A 22,334-nucleotide genomic window follows, 5' to 3' on the forward strand; every position below is an offset into this window, starting at 1 on the left:
TTTTTGGGGGGGGTGGGGGGGGGGTGGGAGGGGGATTAATGGAAGGATGAGGCAAAAAAGAAAATCAGATTTAACCTAAAAAAGAAGCTACTATAACAGACTGGAAAAATAACTTTTCTATGAGTTTCTACCTGGAACAGAGAAGTCTGTGTGGGATTTTAACTTGAATAAATAGTGCCTGACTGTTTGTACTCTGACATCCCAGATCTCCTCTGTGGTTCCTCTACAGCTCGTCTGCCCACGGCTGCTCGTGTCCAGCTCTATTCAGGGGGGGGTTCGCGGAAGAAAACCGGCCCACGTGCCAGAGGATGGCATTTATTTATTGCCTCCGAGCCACTCGTGTTTATGCAGGATGTCAAAGTTTGGCGCGTGCTTTCTAGCGTAGCACATACTTCTAGTAAGAAGAGCTGTTCTAACTTTATTTTCACCGAATGATAAGAATCTAAAAGAGCAAAAAGATTTCATTTACTTTCTCTCTTTGCCTTAGCATTAAAGTTACAAAAGTGAAGTTTTTTTTTTTTTAAATCTAATAAATTAGTTGAGTGAAAATGATCACTTGGTTGCAGCTTATAATCAAGGAACATGAGCTGGAATTTAGACTAAAGTCTCTGTTCACAAAGCAACATTTCCATTTCAGCTGAAAAAGAATCTAAATTAAGAGCGAAACAATCCACATCTAAACTTGCTGCTTTTAAGAGAAAGCAGATTTGCACTCGAGCCATCCACCCAAGTGAGACCATCCCCTGCAATCCTAATGAAGCCGACTCAATATCTGTCCTCGTCTTCGCGTCTGTAACGATGGACGCTGATGTGCAACCGCCCGGAGGTGACGCGTCCTCCGCGAAACAGTCATTGTGTCTCCCAGTGGACGAAGGAATTGACTCCCCGTCTTGCATTGTCTGTCTGAACACCAACGAGCGTCTTCTGCTCCCCTCCGGCTAAGTTTGTACGAAAACTAAAACAAGCTTAAATGTGACGCTCGCGATTTTATCACTCCGAAGGAAGCGAGCGAAAATAAAGAAGACAGTGAAAAGTTTTTTTGGGGGGGGGGGGGGGGGATGTCACAACATGCAGCAAATAGACACTGGAGGGGAGGACAAGCGCAGCGACAGGCGGGGACAGGGAGACGGATGCTGCGGGGAAGGCCGTCTCCGGAGCGTGGGCGCGCTCTGCCTCTGTCTTGACTCGGGCTCGTAAATCAAGCCTCCCCTCCGGGACCTATCTTCCATTCTCAGACCTTCAGCAGCTTGTTCTCCAGCCTGTGACGAGGGGGAGGGGGGGGGGCTGTTGTCATAGGAGCTATCGATCGTATGGGATGAGTTTGTCAGACTGGGGGGATTTCACCCATCTGACTGTGGTCACTGAAGTGTCCCATCTTGTCTCGGTGTCTGTCTTTGAGGTCCATCAAACACCAAGTCACCGCTAGCCCCCCCCCCCCCCCAGCTTGCACCTCGCAGTTTCTCTCTGACGTGAAATCTCTGATGGAGAGAAGTTTAGTATTTTGTAATATTTAGTTTGGTATGGAAATATATTAATAATTTCTGCAAAAGGGAGATGGGGGCTGCTCTCATGGCACCACAGCTCGAGTTAATTTGCAAATAAACAAACCTTTTTGTTATTTGAGCCTCTTCTTTTCCCAGTGTTTTATGCTAAGCTAAGATAGCATCAAATACTTTGGGAATATCAGTCAAAGCATATTTTTTTTTGAGACTTTTATTATAAATAATGCAGGTAAAAAAACGTTGGTGGCAAAAAAGATATGGGTTGCAGATTTGTTCCTGGATGGGAAATTAGATTTAAATCAAATCAAATGCAAATGTAATTTCAGGATGGTGGCACTGAAAAAGTTTAACCCCCGCTTCTCATTGAATTTCAAATCATATTCTCACAATAGACTTTTGGAACCGAGCTACATTATTCAGTAACTCGCACCCCACCCACTAAAAGCCAATTAGGGGAAAGTTTCATGGAAATCGGGGACAAAATTTGTTCTCTTGGTGACATTTTAAATGCAATTGGGTATTAATTACACAAATTTGATGCTCCTTCCAGGTAAAAAAAATATTTGAAAGTAAAATCTACAATTATGCGATTTGAATCTTCTATTTATATCTAACCCCTTAAGGTTATTTCAGGCATGCACACATTTATATTCTAATAATTCTTATATTTATAGTGTTTTTTTGGTATAATGAAGTGTAATGTCTAATAATATCCATCGTTCGTCACAAAATCCAGCAAACTTTTAAAGTCTGACTGATTTTCACGTTGTGAAGCAAACTTCTTTCATCGCAGAGACATAAATAAAGGAACGCTTCGTGGAGAGAGAAATCAGATTTGCTACTCGGAAGTGGTATGTAAATTAAAATGTATTGAAAACGATCATTGCAGTAATATGTTGTGCCTCCACGCTCTCTGTCTTCAGGCGGTTTCAGAGCATTACTTCATCTCGTTTCCTCACCCTGAAAGCCTCGTTGGTGAAACTCCACATCCCACTCAGCCGCCCTGCCTGCTGAGAGCACTTGAAAGCAATTTACTTTTAATCAAGTTCGCCATAAAGGCCCCCCTGATGCCGACCGCCGCAACGCTACCATCTTGTTTCTTCAGCGCCGGCTCTCCCTGCTTTGTATTGATTTCTTCGTGAACGATATGAAATACTGTTTACTGACGTAATGAGAATTCTCTTTGAGTTTATTACTCTTTTAGGTACAGATACAAATACAGGTGCCTCAATCTGCCTCAGGGCAAACGAGTATTTCTTAAGCAAACCGGTGACGAGCAGCTTTCGTGCGCCGCAGGTCCTCGCCTTTGATCTTGCATAAAAAAAAAAAAGGTGCAATCTAAAGACGGGAAAAGCTCCACCAAAGATTGTTGATGATTTCCACTACTTCCTGTCGAGTGGGCGGAGGTCAGAGGCTCCAAACGTCGGGGGGGGGGGGGGGGGGGGCTCTGTTGATTCGCTATGAGCTCATCTTCTGCTCCGCCGATGTCCTCGGGCGTATAAGTTTCTGCTGTCTCGCGTTAGTGAAGGACGTCTCTTATTTTATAGCCACTTGGTAGTCGCTGACCTTGAGATTGACGCCGATATGAATGTTTCCCAGCTGCATTGTTAAGTCGGGGAGCGTTTATCCAAGAGCACCTTGTTCGATGGCGCAGATGTGCGTTTCTCCGGCTGAAGCGTCCCTTCCGGCAGGTCCTGCTAAAAGTTGCGAACCAACAGAATGCGAGTCCGCTCGGACACGTCAAGCTCTCCACATTGTTTCCTAAAAAAATGTTTGAGCAGAAAATATTCCCGCTATACTGAACTTCCTGTTTGCTCCCTTCTGTCTGCAGGTCGGGTGAACGCGATGCGCAATGATGGCCCCCAGAAGACCGGAGACCGAGGTGAGCCCCGCTGTCCTCCTGTCAAAGATTAGCTACCATCCATTACCTCAAGGATCTCTGTTATTAAAGTGTAGATCGGCCGTTATGAGCCTGAGCACTTGATGGGTTGCCGGTGAAGAGACGCGCGATCGCTCGGCGTGTTTGCGATGCTTCATAAGGGGAGGCGTTCAAGGATTCGGTTCAAGTACAGCAGGAGAAATAAAAAGGGGAGGGAATGTAAAAGTTGGATCCCTGACAGTCACAGCGTGGATTGAGGTATTTGTGTCCAAAAGCATTCTGGATATTGTGTTGTAAATGCATCTTATTAAATACCCGCTTATAGAGGAGTCTCCTGAAGCTAACGCAGCTCACCTTAAGATATTAATCACTGTCAATAACCACCGGTGCGCGGCGTGGGAAGCCTCGATTAGCTGCTGCTCCTGGAGGCGAAATCATCGCCGGACGTGAGCCGACGTCCTCCAGGATTGTTGGCCATTGATTTATTTAGGATCGCCATTAATTATTACTCTAAGAGCTATTCGTCTTGGGGTCCTGACAAACAAGACAGTCAAACATCATTGTGTAGCGTTAAGAACCGCAATCAGCCTGAATCTGATTGCGGTTCTTAACTGGTTTATTTAGGCGGGTTCGGTTAAATCCAGAGGCGGGTTGTCTCTGGATGCACGGCAGCCGAGCTGACTCTGATAAAAGAGGTCAGTCGATAAAAAGCTGGGAGCTCAATCTGATTTCACGCCGCGCGCCGTGGGTGTACGTCAAAGCCCGACGGCATTCCACGGGAAACTTGGCCACTTTGCAGAGGAGTTGGGGTTGCAAAAGTCTGTCGCTGTGGCTACGAGAGGAAGAAAGTTGATCTGCTGCAAAAAAAAAAGAACCGAAAGCTCACTCGTTTCAGACGTGCATTTTTTAATTGGTACACTACATTTGATGCAAAGCTTCAAATGAGCAAACGTTACATTCTGCAGCTGATTTGTGTAGTAATCTAAGTAGCAGCTATGCTAGTGTGGTTATCGCTAAACAGATGAAGGTAAGGTGGATTCTGAAAACCAAGAAATGAAACTCAAAGAGAGACGATCAATCCTCCAAAATCATAACCCTCGCCCAGATCTATAGCTGCGCCTTCTATTAATTTTCTAGCAGCACGCTTGTCACCTTCTACTTCCCTGATGCCCAAGAGGGAAAAACCTGTGGCGCCCACGATGCGGGATTTGAAGCCACGCTGTCGGATTTTCACGCTGAAGCGAAATGATTTCTGCCCCCCCCCCGGAGACATTTTCCTCATGGAAAATTAATATGGCTGCAAAATCAATCAACTGAGCAATAATTCGTCTTTTCTCCAAACAAAACAAAAAAAAGGAGGAAAAACCTTGACTTGATCAAACGTACAAAAATGCAATCCTAGTAAATGAGCGTGCGTGCCTCGCATAAAAAGCACCGCTATAAAAGAGGAAGCAAATACAGAAGATGATTAAAGCTGCAGATGCGATCCGAGCTACGTGTGATCTACTAATGAGGATTTAATTGCACTGTTGTCGCCGAGATCAAGAGTGGAAATTAGACCCAACTGCTTAATTTGTGGTGGTCATGAAATTCCCCAAAAATAACTGGTTTAGAAAAATAGTTTCACCAATTTAAATCTGTACTTTCTATTTTAGTTCATACCTGTTGATGCAGGGTTCACCTTCCAACCGGCCTTAATGAGACGCCTCCCATCTCGATGCGTCCGTCTGTCCATTGGTAGTTACCTGGAAAGACGATTTGCATCCCAGAGCAAAGTGTTTTGTCACACTTTTAATGACGGCGCCCTCGCCAGGCTCAGGTCGCGTCGCGGCGGCGCTGACCCTTGTGGGCCGAGTTCCGGCGACACCTTCCAATCTGTGTTAATGAGATGACTCCGCTCTGCCTGTGGGTCGCGGTGATATTTACAGCGAGCGTTGTAGCGGCAGAGATCCACGGCTCCCCGCGGTGCTCCCTCACCTCATTTGCATAGCTTTCAGACTCCTCTTTTCTCGCTCTCCGGCTCTCGCCGTGATCGACGGGCTCCTTCGCGCTTCCCTTCAGTTTGTGTCGCACATGTTAATTAAAGCCTCTAATTGGCTTTCCCTGCTAAAAGGCCGCATTAAATCAGAGTTTGAATGGCAAATAATTCCTTCCATTAGCATAATTGTGTTTTTGAAGTGTAGAGATTTGTCCATTAGGGATGCTTGCAAGCATTTTTGTTTTGTTTCGGTGATTGTTGTATTTGGGACTCGGGGGAGGGGCGGGGGCGCAGGAGGTTGGCTATGTGTGTTTAGATGCCCCGGGACCCAACAGGGGCCGAACACTAATGAGGCCTGCTCCTCTCTGATGGAGCAAATACAGGAACAACAAGCCTATGGTATTGTCCAGAGAGCCTGCAGGGTGGAGCAGAACACTGGTGGAATGCCACCGGGGCGGGGTGGGGCGGGGCGGTAACTATAGTTCACCTGTTTTTGTTGTTTGTTTTTTACCGGCACTGGGTTTCAGCCCCAGCAACAAGTAAGGAGGGGAAAATATGGCTTTTTATTCTCACGGTAAATTATTTCAGGAGTTTTAATTGAACTCCTGGAGAACATAAAAAGGCTTTTTTGGATGCTTTGGTTCTGGGTTGATACGACCTTGATGGACCCAAATGTGACTGACATGATTTCAGTCATGAATTTGGACTTAAACATAATAAAAGCACAACTATGTGAGGAGTATGAAATAATTCTGAAGGCATATCTTCTAAAGGAAAGGTGAAAGCAGATTGGGATTCATCTGCATTCAGTCGACTGCGTTTTATTTTCTTTCTCTTATTTCTTTTTTTTTTTACGACCTATACACAGTCCATGCCAAAATCCGTTTTAAAAATTCCCCCCCCCCCCCCGGAGGGGTTTTTAAACCACCGGCAATAAAACAACAAGAAAATCCATCATATTACACCGAATGCTGGGAGTGTATTGAGGTTTGGCTTGTAAATTTGAGGTTTCAAACTAAAAAGAAAAGAGATTAAAAAAGAAGCATTGTAAGAAGAGGAGCTTTTCAACACTGCAGCACTGACAAAGACGAAGTGTTGTGAGGTCTGAGAGTCAATTCCACCCTGAATAATCGTAAACACGTCCATCGGATGTGCTGTATTACGATCCCTGCCGGTGTTTGGCGAGCACGCGGATCCTCACGCCTTGAGTTGTGTCCTTTTATGCAGCGCGCCATGCCTGGATGTGCTGCAGTGATTAGTGATGTGGACACTTGCGGCTATCAGACGCGACTGAAGCTGTCACCGCGCCCCCCCGTCCCCCGTGAATCCTGCCTCGGGGGGGGGGGGGGGGCAGACAGACAGACATGATGTACTTTCAAGAGCTTCCTCTGGGTGAAGTTACTCAGGGGACTACAGTGGCAAAATTATTCAGGGTCACCCAAAGGCACGGTGGTGGAACAGTGACAGTTTTGTGTGATAGCTGCGAGTGTCATGCGCGTTATTATTGAAACAGCCCGATGTGCAATGCAGCACATTCCCGCTCCTGCCTCGACTCTGCTGCGGGCGTGAAAAGCCATTAAGATGCATTGGAGGAAGCGGCGTGGTTATAGCAGGAGAACCGATGTAAGGAGGAGGAGGAGGAGGAGGAGGGGGGGGGGCTGCAGACGGAATTATCACCACTTCTACGCCAGTCGGCTTTTAATTTGACTGATTCTAATTAAATCATTTTTGTGTCGGCAGTCAAATCGTTTCCATTTTCTTTAAAAGACTGAGCTGATTAGCCTACATGAGTACACGCTGCAATGTTCTTTTTTATATATATATATATATATATATTCTTAATGCCATCAAAGCATCCTGTGTAGTATGCGGTGGTTGTTGTTGTTTTTTTTTATATGCACGAGTGGAAAAACAAGAGGAAGCAAGAGAAGAAAAGGGGAGGATGGAGAAGAATGGACAGAAAGTGGGAGAAATGTTTAGACCCAGACAGCGTGTGGAAGTCTAGCATTCATTATCACCGGTGCTGCTAGTCGGAGCTCTCAGCCAGTCAGCAGAGAAACCAGGAGCCGTGCCAGAGGCTTGATTTATACGACAAATAGACACTTGGACTTTCTTTGGGTTGTAAAAGTTAGGGGGAGGGGAGAAGTTTACGTCTCGGCTGATGCCAAGAAGAAAGTCTTGCTGCAGCGTGAACCGTGATTGTCGCCCCCCCCCCCCTTCGACATGCACGCTCGCACGACCACAGGTGTAGAGAAACGGGTTTAGCCCAAGTCGTAACGAGATGCAGAAGTTCGGCATGTTTTGTGGGGAGAAAGGCGAAGCGAAAGATCACCGCAAGTTCATCTAAATAATTGCTTTTATAAACAGTCGTGCTTTTATTAAAGGCAGAACGGCGGCGTGCAGCTGGCAAAGCACATGCCGTGTAATTACAATACTCCTGGTTTCAATGCAGCCCCCCCCCCCACCTCCCCCTCATTGTGTCTCTTCAATTCAAATTCAAATTTGCTTTATTTTTATTGCCAAAAGATTTATGCAAATACAGCATTGCTAAAAGCAGGTTTTGCAACACTAAAAATGGGAGTGTTTATAAATCTAACAGCTAGTAACCACGAAGCCACAAGTCATCCTGTGATTAGGATTCAGGCTCTGCAGCAAATCGGTGACATTAATTCTGCGATGACATTAAACACTGTGATTGAATTTTTTTTTATTTGGATGCAAACTTTAGAGTTGAGTTTTACGTTACTTATAACAGCAGTTCAACTTGATTTAAAACAATAATTGAATTTAAACGAGGCTATGCACCCATGCTCTCAGCCCACACAGTAGAATAAGCTAAATGATAATGGCAGTAAGCTAACGTGCTAACATGGTCACATCGCAATACTAATATGTCAACATGCCATATATAGCAGGTGTAATATAGTGGGGGGAAATTTGAGGAAAGAAGCCGTAGCGAGGTGACAGGAGCATGACTGAAGGGATAGTTAAATAAAAAAAATATCTTGTGCCTCATTTAAGACATGGGGGGGGGGCATAAATATGTTGACTACTCACACACACGTATGCACACACACACACACTTCCTGTGCAGCCCTGATTGAGTGCAAGTGTCTGCGCTGGTGGTCAAGGTCAGCTGATAATGGGAGAGACTGAGGACGGGGTGAAGCAGCAGGGGGGGTCGGCAGCAGTCTCAGGTAATGAGATTTACGACCCTGAGCTCTCACTGTGCCCCCCCCACACACGCCCTCCCTCCCCTCGCCTAACATGATTTATAGATCTAATAGACGTCAGCGCTCCCGCCTTGGATTGAGGCTTCGCACTGAGGGAAAAGGCGTCCCTTCAACAGGGCGAGAATACAGAGACGACTCTAGCAGGGTGTGTGTGTGTGTGTGTGTGTGTGTTGATGCTTCAACGCATGTGCCCCAAACACACAACTGCACACAAATATGCCGCATTGTTCAATCGAATCAATATTTCTATATCAGCAATCAAATCATTCAAATGACAATAGTGAAAGGGGAAAGCCTGGAGCGATGCGCCACCGAGGGTTAGCCTTAGCCCCTCAGCATTAGTCGAGCAACCTGCACCTTTTATTGTTTCGGTATTCCCTCATCCGTCTTGTCGGTGTCAAGAGAACCAGAATGAGCAGCCTGTTCACCGGCAGCGCAGCCGCAAGCAGCAGTCAGTCGAGAACAAGCGGCTAAAGACGAAGACGTTTCCAGGAGTCTGGAGAGAGAAAGCGATTTTCAGACTTGCATTCATCAAGTGGGCTAGCAAACGGCGCAATTTCTATCAAGTTAAAGGCTGATTGATAGATTCATCAATAGTTGTGTTTGAGTTTGGATTAGAAAATAAGACTCACTAGTCCTAATGTTGTTAATTACTATTTTACATAATTAAAACAGTGGTTTGTTAATAAATAATTGTTTAATTCGTTTTTTAAACCAGTAATTACTTTTAATTATGTTTAAAACCTAGTTTAAAGTACCCTAAGTAAGATAAGGATCTATTTTTTTAACATTTTGCAGTGCATGACTTTGGCGCCCCCAGTGGATGACACACGCATCACACCTTTTCAATGTAATATCTGTTTCCTAAATGTGAGAGGGATGCGTTTCATTCCAATGCAAGAAGTCTGAATGAAAAACAGATTGCAGGAATTAAACCAGCATAGAGGGCAATTAGCTGCTGAAGTAATGGGATTACTCCCACGCGCCGCGCTGTTCCACCCATTGTGCTAAAGCTCTAAACAAAATGACGTTCAACTGAATCAACGCAAAGGCGACGCCATTGTTACGAGACGCCACACAAGCAAACCGAGGGGAAGCCTCCGACCCGGGCCGCTCCTTCCACGAGTCGGGCAGCATCCAGCGTTCGGCTCCGTTTACCGATGCAAAGAACAACAACAATATGGTCGCCAGCCAGATTAACTCCCAATAGATGCAAGTGCTAATATTTGCACTAGGCCTTGCTGTACGTGTTCAAAAAGATGGCAGATTGGATTTCGAGCGCGCGCTTTACACACACGAATGCGCACAAACGCCCGCGTCCGTTGTTTGTTCCCATGCCGCTTCGCGTCTCGGTGTATTTTGAGAATTAAACCAATAATCCCCCCCCCCCCCCATGCTAAACCCAGCCTAGCAGTTATTGATGTGCAGCCTCTTTTTATTGTCTGGAGTTTATTGTGTATCCGTCTTTGTGCCCGACACGCAGCGTCTTTAAGCAGACCGACACCGAGGGGCTCGGAGACACAGAAGCAGCTGTTGAGTTAGAGCCACAATATGCTCGCAGTTATTCCATTAGTGCTCTCATGTCTGTTTGGCACACATTCTCCAATTAAGTTGCACAATAACGTTCCATTTTACGGGTGGGGGGGGGGGGGGTAGAACAGGAACAAGGACGCGTGGTTGATATTTGCAGAGTCTTAAATTGGATTTGCACACGCATAAATATTATTTCAATTCTCTTGGAAAGTTTATGACGAGAAAAATTAAGACTTGTCAAATTCTTTAGAGAAATAAACACACTTTTTTGGGGGGGGGGGGGGTGTCAAACAACAGAGGGAACATTAATTTGCATTTTCTTACAACAAACATCGGAAATTAAGCACAAGACTATTTTGTGCACCCGCTAATACCAATTCTGTGAGAATAACGTGTTTAAACTACGTCCTATTACGTTGCAAACTGCGTCCAACAGTCCCCGAACGCCAATCCCAACTCCAACAAGGCAGACACGCCATAAAAATGGCTGCCATCAGCGTTTGGTATTAAAGAAAGTTAGAAGTCAGGCGATGCTTAAAGACATGCAGATGTTGATTTTCACCACTGGTAAATATTTGGTGTTCGTCCTTTATTGGATCGATTCCAACCCAAGGAGGCGAGGAAAGTTCTTGACTTCCCTTCTGAAGGCGTCGGGATAGCAGACGCCTGATGGCGCTTCGCCTCGCGTGCCTCTGTAATCACGTCTGTCCCATCTCAATTTATCTCATGGGGCGCCCAGTGTCTCGGCTTCAGCCCACGGGGACGTTTGTCACTCTGATAACAGGTGGGGGACGAGAAGCGCTCACGAAGCGGCTAAAGAAATGAAACGAAGCAATGTTCCATTTCTACTGAGGTTCAAATATAAATGTGATTTCAAACGGGCACACAGCCGGTGCGGGTTTGGATGCGGTTATTAATTTTATGTTTATTTGTGTCTTTGCTCTTTTCCTCCCGAGGTGACGTTTCTCCGGCGCGAGGACGATAAATAGCGGCGTTCCTGATCTTGTTGATCATTTTCTTCTTGTCTTACTTCGAGGCCGGTATTGATTTTCCTGCAGTCTGCATCTTGTGACTGTCTCGACACACCGACTAAAGACGGCCAGATTAGCGGACGGTCAATAGAAGCCTCATCCAGCCGCCTTCGGCTCTATTCAAACAAATGCGGCTGCAGCGTGACGTTCCAGCTTTGTTTCCACGCAGAGGAGGCCCGGCGTTGCCAGGCAGAGCTTAAAATGGCTGCAGAAAGTCAGCAAACTGGAGCTGAACCAAGCTCGGCAGACGGCGGGCTTGTGGTTGGATGGCTGGGTTCGAAAGCAGCAGCTTGTTAGGGTGGAAATGGATTAGCGGGATACACAATGGGAGTCTTAGGCGAGACAGCGGCGTTGCGTTCAAGCCCTGCCTACGCTGCCCGGGCTGCTGGAGGCGTCTATGCCCAGCGGTGCATGCAGCGGCCAACGCGCACACACAAGCCTTTTCCCCAATTGCCACGGTTTCTGTCTGCGCTCGCAGCAACGGCCTCGATTCGGCGTCCATCAAACCCGTGAATTTAACATCCCGTTTCTCACAGAGGGATGGAAGTGGAGCAACGTTAATTCTGAGAAAGACGCCGGCGTGAGCGAGGGAACGTGCACGGCGAGCGCGTTTTCCATCACCGACGTGACACGGGCGTTTGCTTTAAGACGCGTGTGGCAACATTTAAAGGTGACTTATTGCAGCCATACGGAAAGGAGCGCGGCTAATGCAGCGTGTGGATTGGTGCACCACTTCCACGCTTAAATATGACCATGCTAACATGTGTTAGCATTTAGCTCACTGCGCCGATTCGGCCTGCAACTCTTCAGTGTTTTGTATTTCACACAGGAAGTGACAGCAGTTGCATCATTTCAGCAGATAAAATAAAATAAACATTTTTTTTTTAACCAAAGTTAGCTTGAGGCTCATTTTAATCTACGGATACATTTCAGGCAAGATAATTAAATTAGTTTAAGTTGCCCCGCTGCTGAAAATAGTCCACAAACTTTGTGGACATCCATTTTCTTTAACGTTTTGCCCGACGTGGTGGACATGCTGTCGGTTTCTGTGCTTTAAAGAGATTGAAATAAGGTCTTATCCTTTAAATCCCTCCATCGGCTGTGAATATATTTCCCTGGATTCAAACAAATCACCACGAAGGACGGAAAAGGAAACGTCTCAAGAGTTTTGGTGTCACATTCTGAAAAGATGGCCGGTGCCAAAATGTGTGTGTGTGTGTGTGTGTGTGTGTGTGTGGTCTGGGTGAACGAGGATTGACGGGTCCCTAATGTCCTCTGCAGCGAATTATTGGATAATGGAGAATCCTGTTGACGCCCTCCCGTCCTGTGGCTGAGGGAAGTGACACCGCCACAGATTGAGTTTGGGTGTGTGTCGGTTTGTGTGTGTGTGTGTGTGTGTGAGAGAGAGAATGACAGTAAGATGAATTTATTCCCTGACTTTCATAGTATCAGTCACGCTATTTACATATTTATTCCTCCTATTATAATGCAGTGACAGTGATGCTATTCTCCTATCTATTTTGCATTTGTGCTTCTCGCATTGACTTGCAGGACCTGAAAAGCAGGCGAGGGACGCACGAATGTGTGATTTGAATCTAACGTTAAAAAAAGAAATGCTTTTTTTGTCATTTGAACTTCAAGATTTGACCAAAGAGAGCTCCAGGAAAGCCATTTGTCCAGTTATTTCATATATAAAGTAGGGGAAATGCAAATGTGCAACTCCCGACAGTGGAAGTTGACATCTTTGCATCGCTTGTTATGAAGAGCCAACATTCCAAAAACTGAAAATGCTGAATTAATGAACATGGAAAAACAAGTTGTGCAACAGATATGTGGACAAGTTTTTAAATTCCTGTTTTCCAGAGTAACAGGGGAAGGTAGGAAGCAAATAAATACATAAATAGATGAGAGTAATTTAAAAAACATGCATCAGGAGGGAAGCAGAATTCTTCCACAGGATACTGAAGGTCTAAACAAATAATCCGATTTAACCAACTTCCAACAGGTGGAAGGAAAACAGCCGTTTACCAGGAACTGAATAAGAAAAGGACGTTTGCTTTCTCTGCCCTGCGACGGAGAACAATAGAGGCGTGCAACGTAATAAAAGCCGGCCGGGGATAGACCAGTGGGCGAGTCGCGTCTGTCTGGGATGCACTTATCAGGTGGGGATTTTCTGGAAGTGTCAGGAAGCCTTCAAGCCTCTCTGAGAGCCGGCACGCTGCGGTAGTGACAGGGCTATCTGCCTCTGACAGGCCAAAGACCTAAAACCGGATGGCTGGGAGAGATAAGGCTCCGGACACACACACAAACACACACACACACACACACACACGCACGGTGGCATTCGCTTTGCATTTATAAATTCCCTATTGCCTGACCACTTGCTCATTCATTCACTCATGTGCACTGACACACACACACACACACACACTGTCTGCTAGCCGGCGAGGCTTCCCATTAGCCGTGGCGCAGTGTGCTGGGTGTGAAGCGCTGGGGCGAGAGACATCAATTTGCTTCCTCTAATGCGCTCGCTGCCCCCACAAGACATATTGATTATTTCTTCCCCGCAAAGCGACAAATAGCAATTTCGGGGGCATAATGGAGATGGATGGTTGGTTTATAAGAAGCCCCCAAAGAAAAGTTGTAAGGGGGTGGAGGGCTCGGGGTGTGTTGGAGGGATGGGGGGGTGCTCTTCCTCCTCCCTCTCTCTCTCTTTGCTAGGGTTCCTTCCTCCTCCACCTTTTCCACGTCGCTCCGGAAAACGCATTGAAAAGCAAAACAGAAATGAAAGTTGAACAAGGGGAGAAGCGCTGTGTGCGGCTAATAAAAGAAAAGGAGAGGGAGACGGGCGTACCTACAAGAAAATATAGGTACGGCAGGGATGTGGGGGCGGAGCACAGATGTTGAGGCGCACCATCAATGAACATTCATTACGCACCTCCTCCAAGGAGCGTCGCCTCCTCCCATCTTAATGGCTGTACTGCGGCGAGCAGCTGCCGCTGCAGCGTTTGCTCTGCCTCGTCCTCCGTCTGTCGCATCCTCCTCGTTAGCATCGGGGGGGAATCCAGAGGTTGGTTTATCAGCCTTTGATGTCCCAAAAGTTCATTTTCAGGCTCTTGATCGAACACATTTCTGATGTGACGCGTCATAGTTTTCCATCATGTTGTTGTTGAAATGATCCAAAAATGAGTTTCACCCAAATCTGCCAAGCGGTTTAGTTGTTATGGATGGAAATGTTGAACATGTATCTGGTAGTTTTTTTTGTGTGTGTAACTGACAAACAAACAAATCTGCTGATTCCGGAGCGATTCCAAGTCGGTCAGAGTCCTGCTTGTCTTCTCAAAGTTCCACTGTAAAGTCGAATGCTTCCTCTCCTCCGGGGGAGCCCTGATATTTCACATCGTTATATATATATATGAGCTTCTGGGATGATTTAAGGTGGCTGATGGCTGCGATATGTCGGCGCCGCAGGCTCCGGGCAGGAAGTGAAGTAATACGTGTGCGCGGCTCCACCGTGAGATGGACCGATAGAAAATATTACTCAATAAGTTCGGCTGTGGACGGCTTGTTTCTGCAAAAGACGAATCGTCCTCATGATTACGCTGGAAAAAAATCAAGATCTAGTGCAGATTGTTAGGGAAGTAATGGAATTGTCAAAGCGATAGGAAAACGTTGTCGATGTTTCTGCAGGAACGCTCGGTTTCTGATGGCGTCTCGCCGCATGAGACGTGTGAGCGAATTAGAAAGTTGCTGTGTGGTTTTTACACTTAATTCTTTTTCTGCCTTCCTCCGATTGTTTGACCGTCACTTCCCATAAATATTTCATTCGGTTGCATCTTTCCCTCCCCGTTTACGCCCCGCCACCGTGCCACAAGTGCATGTTTAAAGCTTCATAATAATTAATCTGACTTTGTGTAAATGATCGAGACATGAAATGAGCACTGCCCAAACGAGTTTATAGTGAATGCATAATCACATTTAAAAAATCCTTTTGCGCTTCAAAAGCGTAAAATATGAGTGCACGTGGCTTTATCAGGGTGAATTTGCACTTGGGGAACATTGCAAAGCAGCTAAATCTTTTTTTTTTTAAATCATAATGATGAGGAAACTGAATTGCAATTTGCTTTTAAAGGGTGCTTTAATTTGGGATGCACCAAAAACGGGGGCGATCGGTTCAAATGTTTCTGCACCACGTGAATGTGAATAAGCATGACAGGCCGTTTTGTTGTGACTCTGGGTTAATGGATCACAGCTTTAATTGCATGCAACAAGCCTGCAGTGGGCCATTAACCACAATAAATTATTTCCCAAGATAGTTGGAGGAATTGTGAAAACTTTGACCATTCCGGGGGGGCTTTTATACCCCTGTAGCTGGCAGCCATTATCAATTTAGTTCGGTAAATGAAGGTGATGTAGCCTTTATTACGTTCTCGGCTTGCACGCAAACGTTTTTCAACACCCCAACTCATCGTCAGCGGGCTAATAACGCCTCCGTCCCCAGCGATCCTGTGGCCCTAAATTATAGGAGGCAGCTCAGACGGACAGAAATGACACGGAACCGCCTGCAAAATGAGCTTCTATCCTTCTATCCCTGTTCCTGTCGACGCGGCACGGCCGAGCTGTCGGTGATCACAACAGACATGTTATATACAACGGCGGTATTACAGGCGGCCGCGCCTGATAAGAGGAACGATCCACGGCGGTGATGAAAGCAGACAGGTGGGGGGGGGGGGGTGGAAAGACAAAGAGAGGGTGGAAGAAATGGGGAGATGAATGGATAGGCGGTGGGACGAAGGGGTGGATGGATGGAGGGATGGAGGAGGGGAGATGCTAGCTATTATCCTGCATCGATTTAGTCCAGTCAGGGATGGCTGGACGTGTAATGAAGTGTGGGATCGAGGGGTGTCTGCATGTTCTTGTTTGCGCCTTAGAGCTTCTTGGACGTACGTATTGTGTGTGTGTATGTGTGCGTGTGTGTGTGTGTGTGTGTGTGTGTTTCATGCAGATGGTGAGTTTCTGCAGGAAGCTTTAATCCATAATTGATGGACTTTAACAAACATTCATCTCTTGAAATGACCTTACCCTCCATTACCTCCCCCACTGATCTGAATTAAGTGGCAGAGACTCATAATTGCGTCCTGATCTTGCGTCTAAACTTCAAGGAACAAAAGACAAATTCCTCTCGACAAAACGCTGCCTTGGATTCTTTTTTGGAAAGAAATAAAAGAAAATGGGAGAATGTAATCCTCGGCGTCGTTTTTAACCGCTGCTAGACAACTACCAGTAAAAAATTTATTTTTTCTGTTGAATATTTTAGTATTATCCCCAGAAAGCAAAAAACAAGCACCAAAGACGGAAGGGGAAAACATTCGGGAAAAGTCTTTCCCGCCTAACTGCAAGCTGCGTTGAGCTCATCCTTTTACCGTTCAGTAAATGTTCTTGCTTTGCACAATGTCACCCGTCCTCCTGTGGCTCGGGAATCAACAAATGGTGCATCCACTGCAGACGGAAATCAAAGGGGGGGGGGGGGGGGGATTCCATTTCTCCTCGCCTGCATTTTTGTGCAACAAATAACAAGGGAGAAAATCAACATTATAGCTGTTAAAGTACAAGAAAGGTGTTAAAGTACAAGAAAGCATCCCTCCTGCTCCCTCTCGTCCTGCATCCCTTTCTCCTTGATCCCCACCCCCACCCCCCCTCTAAGCCCCGCACTTCCTCTCCCGGCCTAATCCGCTCCTCGACATGCTCCCTTCTTTGTTCTGCGACCCTGACAACTCGTCTCGTTCCTCCTGCTCCGAGGACGGCCCCGGTGTGCTCGGGATAATGGAACGAATGTTGGAGTGATAAACCCCCCCCCCCCCGAGGATGCTGGGAGGAAACACAGGAGTGTGTCAAGCAGGGTGATAACACTCGATTCTCCTGTGCATCCGTCGGCGGAGCAGGGATTATGGTTTTACAGACGGGCTTCGCCCCTTCCCGTAGGCTGGGATGTTTACACCGGAAGGTGTTGGGTGGGGGGGGGGGGGGTAGGTATTCCGTATCACACAAAGGTCTTCATTATTTTTTTTGCCCTGTTAAAGTTTACTGGACTCCATTTCCTGAACAAACGCCACTCCCTTCAGAGCGCTGGTTAAAGGTTTGCTCATGCAGGAACTCAAAGATGATGCACATCGCGGTCTGGAGATGTGAGCGCTGTGACATTTAAAATGGGGCCATTTTGCATTTTTCTTATTGTCAGCAAATCCTTTTTGTCTTGGGCGAAGTTGGCGAAGAAAAGGTTATGGGCGAAACTGCCTCCCGTGGACGTTTCTACCCGTCCAACCCGCTTACACCCAGCTAGCGTTTGGCGAGAGGCGGGACGCCACCCGGGGGGGGGGCGGTTGTCAGATCGTCAAAAGGCTGGTGCGTAAGAAGACGGCCGTTGTGAGGATTTGGCGAAGTGAATCTTTGCACAGGACGCTTAATCACTTGCTCCATTATGCGTCCCTTTTTGTCCCCGGGGGGGGAAGACATTTTGGACCCGCCTGGTCTGTGGACTGCAGCACAAAAGAGGGGAAGGCTTTTCTTCGTCTCAGCAAAACGATTTCGTCACCCTGATGAGGCTTGTGTCCGCACGGTGGTTTTACGATTCCTCCAGCTTCATTTTATCTTTTGCTCAGGGGGCGAGTTTGGTGCAGTTAGCAAATATATATATTTTTTGTAATCTCCACCTAGGGAGAGCGGTTAATTGCCCCTGCCTTTCCCTGCTGCAGCGGCGTTTGGAGCCTGAGAAATATAAATTAGAAGGGAAAAGTTCCAGGAAGCGCAGGCGGTAGATTCTTTACCTACGCGTCGACAAAGCGGGACCTGAAGCCGCTTTCCAGTCGGATCCACCTCGAGTCCTACAGCCCTCCGTTTGGAGGACAGCTGTGTTGCCATGTCTTACCGTTACACCTGCCCGGTCCCCCGAGCACAAAGGGCCGTGCTTCACCGAACAAACCCACTCCAAGTTTCTCTCCGAGGCATTCTCCAGCGTGACTGGCGGGGGGTCTCGGGGAAACGGGGAAGGTTGCGGCGGACCAGTCGCTGCGCCGATGCTGGCAAAGGAATGAGACTGGGGGCGGGGGGGGGGGGGGGGCTCCCACTAGGTTTGGGCCTGTCATTTATTTCTAAACGACGGCAGATGGTGGGCTTGGCGCCTGTGCCATCCTCTCAATCTCCCAAGGTGCACTTCTGTGATGGATGTAGCGAATGGGAGCGCCGCAGAGAAGGCTGAGGCGCATCTGCACAGGCCGATAACCGGGGAGGGGGGGGCAAAGTGTGTCTGGGCTTTCCAGCCGTCGACTCGCTTTCACATATTACTCGTTCTCTCTTGGACTCGCATCCATCCGAGTTTATTCGCCTCTCGCTTTCGTACCTTTTGCTTTTCGCTGTCCTTATCAGCAGGGATGGCTTCCTGTTGAGCACGCGGGTGAGCCTTTAAGTCTGACATCACCACCTGCTTAATTGCCACACTATGACACAGCCGCTGTCACGGGGTCTTCAGGCTGTAGATGCCCTTTACTGGCGGAGAAACTTTCACAGAAGTTCAGAACTTCTGATCACTTTTTACAAGGTGACATTATATGAATTAGACTTTATATAATTGGCTTTCATTTAATTTTATTATCCTCGTAAGCGTTTTTACCTTTATGCCTGCTGGCTCTCCTCACTTTGTAAATTGTTCGCCAGTCATTTGGAGTTTTGACTGAACTTGTGCCAAAGTTTCGTTCTGTAAGCTGGAGCATCAGTTAATTTTTACTAAGATGGAAAGAAAACTACGTTGTCGCCTTAATGTGACAAAAAATGATGAATTTCCAAATCTTGTGGACACAAAAAAATCTTAATTTAGATGAACATTTTGGGAGAGAAATGTGCTATTTACTTGAGTGGTGGGTAAATGGACTTTATAAAATCACAACCACTCACATCCAGAATTGGATAAAGATATACGCTGATGATAAACTGCACTTGAGAAAAACAGGGAAAGGGTTTGCGCGAAAATAAAACACTAAAATCAGCAGTAAATTTAAAATTTGTATTTATATATTTGAAGTAACCTAATTTTAAACACATTGTCATTACTGTTGGAATGATTTTAATTTTCTTGTCCTAAAATTTTGAAAGAAACTCCCAGCATAATAAAATAATGACTGACTTAAAATGTAATGTCTTCACTTGAAATAGCACCTAACCACGGAATAAGAGCTCCGCCTCTGGTAACCAGAGTGAGGTGTCGTGTTATTTGAACATCCACATACACATTTGTGCAGAATTTACTATCCTTGTGAGGCTGGCCTTTTCCAACTTGACTGAAATTTGCCACATCCTCCGGTTCCACCTTTAATTTGTGCCGTTCGCAAGCCGACGCCCACATTCCACAAGCCGTCTGACAGTCCACATTAAAGTGAGCAATCGACGTCCACAAAAACACCCTCGCAAAAAAGGTCGCGTCAATTCCATCAACCTGATCATTGAACGCCGTCGCTATCCTTGATTTAGGATTCCGGCAGAGGCATTGTTAACCCCACCCAACCACATCCCTGCCCGTAAACGTATCCATGGCAACAGAGGCACACAGGCTTCGCCCTCCGACGATGCGTCTCGGGGATTCTCTGAGCGTCTCTGCAGGGTGACGAGTCAGGCGTAAAGAGTCGATTTAACTGCGGCATCGGGGAAGCTTCGCACATTAGCAGGAAGGAAATAAGAGCCAGCAAATACTTGGTGGGGTGATTGGCGCCGCAATAACAGAAACACCCCCTTTGGCAGCTCGGCGAGCGCCGCTGTACGGATGCTATTACAAACAGGCGGCCATTAGCGGGCGCAGAGGCTTTGTGAGGCATGTCGCTGCTTCGTGTCCTCGACGCCCGAGGCTATGGATGGATGGGTGGATAGATAGATGCTGTGGATGGATCGATGGATGGATGGATAGAGGATAGAAAGTGTTACCTTGCTTTAGGCACGGCTGCATTATTATGACTTCCTCACTGTAGGAAAATGTGTTTTGTGATTTCTGGGCCTCGTGCAGCACTGAGCAGCAGAACACGCCGTCGCTGCACAGAAACGCAATTAATATGCAGTACAAAGATTACACAGATGAATATTTTATCAGCTTAGGGTGCAATGATGTGGGGTAGAAAGGTTTTCAAGCCCGTTGTGTGACCCTGTGGTCACATTTCAGGCCACAGTAGCTAGAAAATCCTCTTAATCACCTCGACTGCAGTTTATTGTAGATGAGAAGCTCCCTTGACCACTAGAATAACGTCTGTTGGGCAGTTAGTTTGGCTCAGGACGTAACACGCATGTGAAGGCATGTTCTGAAGTAGAAGCGCGTTACCTGGACTGCTGCTGGTACTTACTGCAGAATGTAGCAGCTGCATTTGTGAATTCTATTAAGCTGAAAGCGTCGGGGGGGGAGACGAAATATCGAAACGCGTTTCTTTCCTGCTGCTCGGCTCCGGGTTTACGCTTCACCGCATCATTAAAAACGAAGGGAAAGAAATCCGTCTCCGCTTCGGTTTCCGTCTGCGCGGCGGCGCGTTTTATTTTTTACACGCCGAGTTCATGCCTGGCAGAAACGCACAAACACGCGAATACATGAAAGCGCCTCCCGGAAGCACTCGTCTCATTGTTGTCCTACAAAATACTGTGAAGCACCGCAGGATACTTGGAATAAATTTACCTGAATGCACTCCTATTCTGACCAATCGGTAGAAAGAGCGTCTCTTATTTGAATATCCCACCCCGCTAAAGCCTTGGCCCAGCTTGTGAAACCTAACTGGGGGGGGGGGGGGGCTAAAAATATAAGCATCCACAATCTAACTTCACAATTTAGATGAAAGCCTCCACCAAATAGTGAGTGGTTATGTAAAATGGGTCGCCTGCCCTGAACCGGAACCGGCTCTGTTCAATAGCCTTCTCTTCCACCCATGAGACGGAGCATGAACGCCCCGCGGGGGGGGGGGGGGGGGGGGATTCTAGTTTAGTTGTGTTTTTATCCTCTCCCACCCTCGCTGGCTGGCATCTCATTAGGAGAGCGAGGCGCCATGCTTGTGCGTTCGCCCGCCAGACAGGCCACGCCACGGGCTGCATGCTAATTGCGGAGGCGTTGCCAGCGTGAGACGACCTTGTATGGTTAAAAAAAAATAAAAGGAGGCCGGGAAGTGGTCCGGCGTCTGGGGGGGGGGCTCTCCTCTACAAACCGCTTTCGTCCTGACCTTGGGTGGCAAAGTCAGCCAAGACTGACCACTGGAGAAGGATCAATGTGAAATCTTATTAAAGGCATCTTTAGGAAGCGGCGTGGGCTGTGATCTGCGGCGTGCGCGAGCAGCGTGCTCATCACGGCGGCGTGTCATGAGTGCAGCGTGGCGTTGAGTGGCTTTAATTCGCTGCTTATCAGAACTTTATTACATTTTCAGAGGCTTTTTTTCTCGCTCTTTGTTTTTTGACAACTCATTACGTTCAAGGCTTCAAGCAAACGTCGCATTCGAAACACAATCTGACAGCAATTTAGCACGTCTCTGCTGTAATATCTGTACTTTCACCTCTCCTGACATTAATTTACAGCGTGTCAGGTCATCCTCGCAAAGGGCACTTTTTTTTTTTACCCGCCTTCCGACATGAAAAGCCGTGTAATAAACCCTGAATATAAAATATCTTCTGGTATCAAACATCAAAAGGCTTTGTGGTCTCCAGCTACTCCATCTGCACTTGCATTTTACATATTTCAAAACGATTAAAACCGTGAAGATCTGCCTGTAATTTCATCATAACCGCTCTCGTCCAATAACGCGACCTTTTTCGGCGGCGCTCTCGGTCTGGGCGCTCGCGCGTCCGACGCGTTTCCTCAAGGCGGCTAAACTGAACTGTCCACAGATTAAATTCCGATCAATGACAAAACACAAACACCGAGGCGGAGAAGAGATGGATGCAGCGGAAAGGTCAAATATAGCCGGCTTCGTCAGCCATATTTGGCCTGTCGCAGGTATTGACGGTTTTGTATCGTTCCAAATATTAAACCCTGGGAAATATAATTAAGTTCCTGCAAACACAGAATGTTAAGTGTGTGTGAGAGGGAGAGAGTGAGAGAGAGAGACTACGGCAATCCTCCACTGTTTGATAAAGAGCCGCTGCCATCAGCCAAACCAGCCGTCTCCTTCA

At 46.9% G+C, this 22,334-nt stretch overlaps 1 protein-coding gene across 1 annotated transcript in view; it reads left to right on the top strand.

The window, feature by feature from the left end:
* Window positions 1–22,334, top strand: part of zgc:113263 (uncharacterized protein LOC503753 homolog) — a 46,096-nt gene that overhangs the window by 1,996 nt on the left and 21,766 nt on the right. Inside the window, 1 exon segment of the mRNA XM_068755555.1 lies at window positions 3,334–3,384. Within this exon segment, the coding sequence (XP_068611656.1) occupies window positions 3,334–3,384 (51 nt within the window).

This window comes from Brachionichthys hirsutus, chromosome 22, assembly GCF_040956055.1.
Source record: "Brachionichthys hirsutus isolate HB-005 chromosome 22, CSIRO-AGI_Bhir_v1, whole genome shotgun sequence".
NCBI lineage: Eukaryota > Metazoa > Chordata > Actinopteri > Lophiiformes > Brachionichthyidae > Brachionichthys > Brachionichthys hirsutus.